The sequence below is a fragment of the Glycine soja genome, chromosome 7 (genome assembly GCF_004193775.1).
Source record: "Glycine soja cultivar W05 chromosome 7, ASM419377v2, whole genome shotgun sequence".
Lineage (NCBI taxonomy): Eukaryota > Viridiplantae > Streptophyta > Magnoliopsida > Fabales > Fabaceae > Glycine > Glycine soja.
Window position 1 is genome coordinate 2,154,829 of NC_041008.1, and position 6,553 is coordinate 2,161,381.

The 6,553-nt window shown below is 31.0% G+C and overlaps 1 protein-coding gene across 1 annotated transcript; it reads right to left on the bottom strand.

Moving 5' to 3' along the window:
* Window positions 1-1,355: 1,355 nt before the first annotated feature.
* On the bottom strand, window positions 1,356-4,449 carry LOC114418079 (transcription factor bHLH18-like). The gene is made up of 4 exons (XM_028383233.1): window positions 4,252-4,449; window positions 3,617-4,147; window positions 2,062-2,421; window positions 1,356-1,636 (listed from the first exon to the last, which is right to left on the bottom strand). The coding sequence occupies exons 1-4, from the start codon at window positions 4,285-4,287 to the stop codon at window positions 1,538-1,540; spliced, it is 1,026 nt and encodes a 341-aa protein (XP_028239034.1). The 5' UTR covers window positions 4,288-4,449; the 3' UTR covers window positions 1,356-1,537.
* Between the last annotated feature and the right edge of the window lie 2,104 nt (window positions 4,450-6,553).

Here is a 6,553-nt window from a genome sequence, read left to right on the forward strand (position 1 = left end):
ATATGAAAAAAATGTGATGGGAAGAAGAAATTTAATTAAAAGTAATCAGATAAATTCTTCTTTAAAAATTAATCATAAACTGATGAATTCTTTACATAAATGTCAAAGATAAAAAAATAAAATAAACATATTGCATATAAAGGATGTATAATGTTGCTCATTCACAAATTTTGTATAATAAATTTTATAATTTAAAAGAAAGATAAGAAAAAAAAAAGAGAATCATGTTAGATAAAATAAATGATACAATAAAAAAATTATACATAAGTATGTATTTATGTTAACCATATGGTTTTGGTTAGTGTAAGTTGAGAGGTAAATTAGGTTTTGCAGTTCCTTTTTGAGCTTATATTTCATTTCTTAAATGAGGATATTCAAGAAAAGATTAAATAGGAAGACGTGCTTCCAAAACTAACACAAGATACATGTTGAGAGTGAGAAGTTAGCAAAGTTAGATAAGATTAGAATGCACAAAGGAACATGTATTGATGTAACAGATCGGCTATTGCTCCCAAAGTTGATATAATGTATTACACCGGTTGACTGAAGACTTAATTATTGGTACATCGATCACAAGCATTGAAATAGGCACCTAGGTAAATTAGGAACGAGATGAATACAAAGGTTAAGCGAACATTCCATACTCGTAGGGGGCCAGGATCAACTTTTACACTTTTACTATTTAATATTTTTTTTTTTGAAGAATACAATTTAACCATTTCAGTCGTTGAAAATTTGTACATTGTAGATTAAATTTATAAAATTTCATAACTAATTAGTAATTTATCGCAATGTTTTATTTCAACATATAATGCATTTAAAATATAATTAATTATTTATTATAGATAGCATATTAATGAATTTCTAAATTATCTAAAATTATATATATATATATATATATATATATATATATATATATTGTTTTTGTATTTCATGATAAAAATATTATTGAGAAAATAATAATTAATGTCATTGAGAATTTTTAAATGAGATATAAATAAAAATATTTGTTTTCTTTGAAAGTGGCAAAAAAAATGAGGTACTTAAAAAAATCGTTGCAGTTATATACTTATGAAAACATCAAAGTTATCCGAACTAGAGCATTTAAGATTTTTCGATGGCAACGTTTATGACGTACATTCACATACTATCAAATGATATATAAATTTAATAAGCAAAAACGTGGGGCTGGGATCATATATGGTTGCACATAATTTCACGGCCATTTTCATACTCCATTCTTCACGTTCACAATTCCTTCCTTTAATGCCTGCTCGATTATCTGCTCTATTATTAATTGGCAATAATATAAAATGCCTCTTTTCTGAATTCTGATGGTTATGTATTTGCCAACGTAAAAAGAAATTTCGTTTTCACATTAATGGGATGTCAGGGTAGATGCCGGGCATAAATTCATGTCAGACATATAGTATTTGTTTATTAACGTTACGATCAACATGAAAACAAGCCAAAATCAAAGAGAGTAATAAATCCAAAACTTTCGATTTCCATACACTACAACTCATTGTTTGATACACTAGTACGGATCGCTGTCGCTTAGCACATGTGATTTTGAGAACAATTGTCTAAGGTTTTTCACTAGATCATTCACAGTCATTTGGTACCCGTCACCCATCTGCAATACATATAAATTGGATGAGTGTTACAAAATGAATTTTGAACTTGATTTTCTAAAATTGATTTTAAAATTATGTGATGAATATTTGAATGATTTTTTTATAAAAGAAAGTTGATGGTAAACACAAGATAAAATTTTGAACCTGTAGTTATTTTTTATTATGAAATCAAACATGTAAAAATTTCCTTCAAATTAGATCAGCTGACATTTCAATGCAACTGTACATAATTCAATGTGAAACAAAACACACATGCTAATACACGCCAATTCAATTTTCAAGTTGCCAAACCAATACATATGTATAGAAAGCAATAATCTCACAGGGCTATCATAATCATAATATATATAATACTAATTAAAAATTATGCAAGCTAGAACTTTTAGAACATGAAACTTGATTGATGCATAGCAATGTAGCATACCTGAGTTGTGATGGTAATGCAGAGAGCAGAATTTCCAAATGGCAAGACGCTGCTTCCGGTAACACTGAGATGAAGATTTTCAAGGTGGTCCAATATTTTTAGCTCAACACCATTTTCTTTCTCACAGTGGATCTCAATGAGCACCTCCTTCCCCATCACCCTTGCTTCCATCTCAGGAAGGATGCTACAGTTCGTTTCAGTGGAGGTGGTGTCTTCATCGTTTCCATTTGGGTCGGGTTTCTTGATGAATATTACTGACTCTGTACTCCTTTTTTTGTCTTGTTTCTCCAGTTCCTGTACCCTTTCTTGAAGTTGTTTCACGTAATCAATTGCTGCTCGAAGTACAGAAGCCTTGTCCGTCTATACATGGAAATTTTACAATTACAAATCACTTATCATTCTTTCTCTCTCTAGTGCCTCCATGTTTTATTTTGTAATCTTGTGGTTTTAGCATTACCACGTGTTTTTCATTCCGTGGTGACTTAGAATGTTATTTTGTAGGACATAGATAACAAGACAGACACACAAAAATTCGCAGCCTTTTCCTATTCTTCTTTTTAAGGTAAGTAATTAACTATAAATATACCCACTTTTCATTTGGTTTCTAATTTATTCTTATTATCACACTAGTTAGTAGTTACTATATCTATCACTTTCCCTCTTTTTTTTCTTCTTCTTGTCTCTCTCTTTATTACTTTACCTAATCCGACAAAAAAAAAATGAGTTGGATGTCTACAATTAATTTTCCTTACCGTAACGTAAACGGGATGAAAAGAATAGTACTCACAAATTGGACGTAAGAAAAATGGTTGTTAAAAATTTTGCTACAGGATTCAGATTTTTTTTTTTTATCAAGTCCAATGCGAAATAATATAATGAGAAATTAATGAGTATATTATAGAATATTGCAAATGGTCGGTGACGCATAGGCAATGACCCCAAAAGAATGATCTGGTGACATATCAAGACCACTTTTGTTTTCATCATTGCCAAAATTATGCACTTTAATTAATTTATATTTTAATAAAAAAATAATTGTATTCAGTAGGGGTTAGTAATCGATAAGAATTGAAAAGAAAAACTTAAACGATAGAAATCCACTATAGGATTCCATGACTGACTCATGCTGAGACACGGAGGCTAATAATTAATGAACAGTTGAAGTACGCTGTCGATTTAGATTATAATTAAGTTGAATTCAAGCTTCAACATGATAAGCATTTAATTATCTGCAAAAACTAAGAATTGGTCTAAAATATTATATAAAGTATGCTTCAACAGCTAGGATCGACGGTGAAGATTACGATTTACAAAAGAATCAAATAATGAATAGCTAGGACAATTATTCAATATTTAATATAATAATATGAAGTTAGATTTCATCTTTACCATAAATTATTATAATACTTACAATACTATCTTTTCTTAATAATAATAATTAGAGTGGTGTACAGAAAGAAAGAAAGAAAAAAAGTAATTAAAGTGATGTGAGGCATTGGCATGTGCATTTTGACAATATAAAATAGAATTTGACTAAATGAATGAATTAATTTACCTTGTTCAAGCCGGGAATCGTGGCTGAGAGTGCTATGAACCTCTCCGTGAGTTCCTGCCTCCGTCGTCTCTCGGCCATTATGTGATCGATGGTCTGAGAAGAGGTTCTTATCTTCTTAGCTCCTTGGTTGGGCCTTCGGGCTACTGGGCCTGGGCTTTCCAGGGCCCGTTTGGCAGGCAGAGGGGAATTATTGGAGGAGCGGGGGCGGGTTTCGGGTGTGGCCGGAACCATGGTTGAGTTGTCGAAGGACAGAATGTAAGTCCTGGGAGAGGACAAACGACGAGGTCGTTTGGAAGCGTTTTGAGAGACCAAGGAGTTGGAGCTGCTGCTTTTGACGAGGTAATTCCTAGGAGACAAAACGGCACCGTCGTTGGGGAAGCTAGAAGTGTTTTGGACAGCGAGGAAGGAGTGATCGCTTTCGCTTTCGGAAGAGAAAGCCGCAGGTGGTGGTTGCTGAAGGATGTCTCTGAAGAACTCGTCATCGTCAGTGCCGTGACACTTGCCTAAGAAATCGTTCTCGCAATCGGTTTCCTACAACAATTAATCATCAATCGAAAAAATAAATAAATTAAGAGTTAATTTGAGTATGCTGGATCGATACAGAAGAAGTAGTAGTAGTAGTAGTAATGTTTTACCATATGAAGATGCCAATTTTCCCATGACTCCTCCATCGGAATGTGGGAGTTGTGTTGTGATGTGTGATGTTAGCAGAAGAGGAATAGAATAGAATATTAATAATAATTAGTCGAGGGTGCGCCACAAGTATAGGTAAAGGATGGGGACAAGATATTACTCGTTTTTCATGCAACTTAAATGTCAGCCGTTGGATGACTGGTAATGTTTCAGAGGGAACGGTGCTGTGTGGGACCATTGCTGATGGGTCACTATGATTGCCCCCCGATGAGGGAGGTAGCAAATAAGCCCGAGTTCCACAACCTGTACTATTCACTAAATCACGTACTTGCCTTTCTTTCTTTTTTTTACCTCTCTTTTTTAGTGTGTTGGGTAGGAAAGGAAAAGAAGAAATAATATTGAAGAGAAATTTTATATTTTTTTTGTGGATTTTATATGTTTTATATTTAATATTTTATTTTAATTCAATTTTTTTTATTTCTTTTTATCTTTTTTATTTTCATCTTTAAACAGACTTATGTAAAGAATTCAAAACAAGTATGGAATTTAGATTAAAAAATTATTCTTGAGACAAAAATATTTTTATAAGAGAATTATCACCTTTATTTGTGTTTACATTTTACTATTGCGCTAGCGGTACTGGGATACATATTCAATAATTTCAACTACAAATGCAATATGCACGATGGAGAATCCTGTTTGATCCTTTGAGTTAACTCTGCCATCAGGATTGGATTGGTATAAGTTAAGTTAGATCAAGTTTTGTCGGTTATGTTTCAGCACTGGTCTTGGGTTAAATTATTTGTTGCTTTAATTTATTTTTAAAAAAAATAAAGCGGATTGTGCCAGATTTCTAGACCAACCTACTTTCTGTCCAATGGGGTCAAATTCACTTTTACATTTTGGGCCAACTTCATATTCTAATGTCGACCGAATAAGTAGTAAGCAAATCACATTTACTATATCCTAATTCTTAGAGTTATCAAGAGGGAGAAATGGTGTGCACAAGTATAAATATAATTAGGATAAAGATGTGTTCGTTATCTGTTCAATTTTCTCACTACTCATCATCACTTGTTTTCTCTATTATTTAAGAAAACTTTTACCCCTTTCTATTTTACCACCATTTCAAGCGAGAGATATTGTTTTTGAAACTGCATTTTCTCTTCACAAGTTTTCTATCTTCGCTTATTAACATGTACCAAACGCATCGTCAAGTTTTTCATATAGAAGGGAGGGAGCATTAAAAAAAATAAAGAGGGAGAGAGGATTCTTCCATTCATCTATGCAATATGGACTCGACGCTGGGTTGGATCATTGGATGCCTTCCTCCCTATTTGTTTATTTCTCTTCATCTTTTTTCTCTCTATCTTCACTTTTTTTCTTTTTCTTTCTAAATTTCTCCCTCTCTAATTTATGGAAGACAAATTCAACTAGCTAGGAACTGTTACTTATAAAATATAAATAACTATAAATAGTAATTTCCCTGAAATAAGAAAAATCATACTACTGGCAATATTTTTTTTTTTTTACATAGGCTATATATTTATGTTAAATCAACAATTTTGTGAAAAAAGTTATAAAATGAAATCAATTTATTTCTGGATGCTAGGTGTTGATGCAGAGATATTCCATGCATGCATACACGGAAAATAATACTTCGTGATCATGTGCTTACTCCTCAAATAATATTTGCGGTCCCGAATATATTGATTGTGCATGTCAGAACTATACCTCTTATTCATGTGGGATAACAAAAATATTATCAAATTAAAGTAGTAGTAAGATTTATAGTAAAACAATTATAAAATTATAAATTAATGTGTTATAAACTGTTTCTCATTAACATTATTTTAGCGGTGACGGGATGAGTTTGCACAGGGATTGATGCCCTTTGTAGACTGTAGTATCTGTCTTATATCACAAATTCAAGTTTTAATTATTAAAAATGAAATGATTTTTCTAAATGTTCACGTTTTTTTTTGCATAATTACTATTTTTTCCATATATAGATCATATCAGCTTTTATATCAAATTGAAATATAAATTTTAATTAACAATTCAACATACAATTAGATAAAAAAAATTAATGTAAAATTATTTTTAATTATTTAAATTAATACTCAAATATTTAATAAATTTTAACTTTTATTTTTCTATTAATTATTTAAGATTATCGATTTATAAATTAAACTAAGTTTTTTAATATTCTAAAAAAAATTAAATCCAAATACTTATTATATCTGTAGATATCATGATTAAATAATAAAATTATTAAAGGGTATTGAGAAATGTTAACAAGAT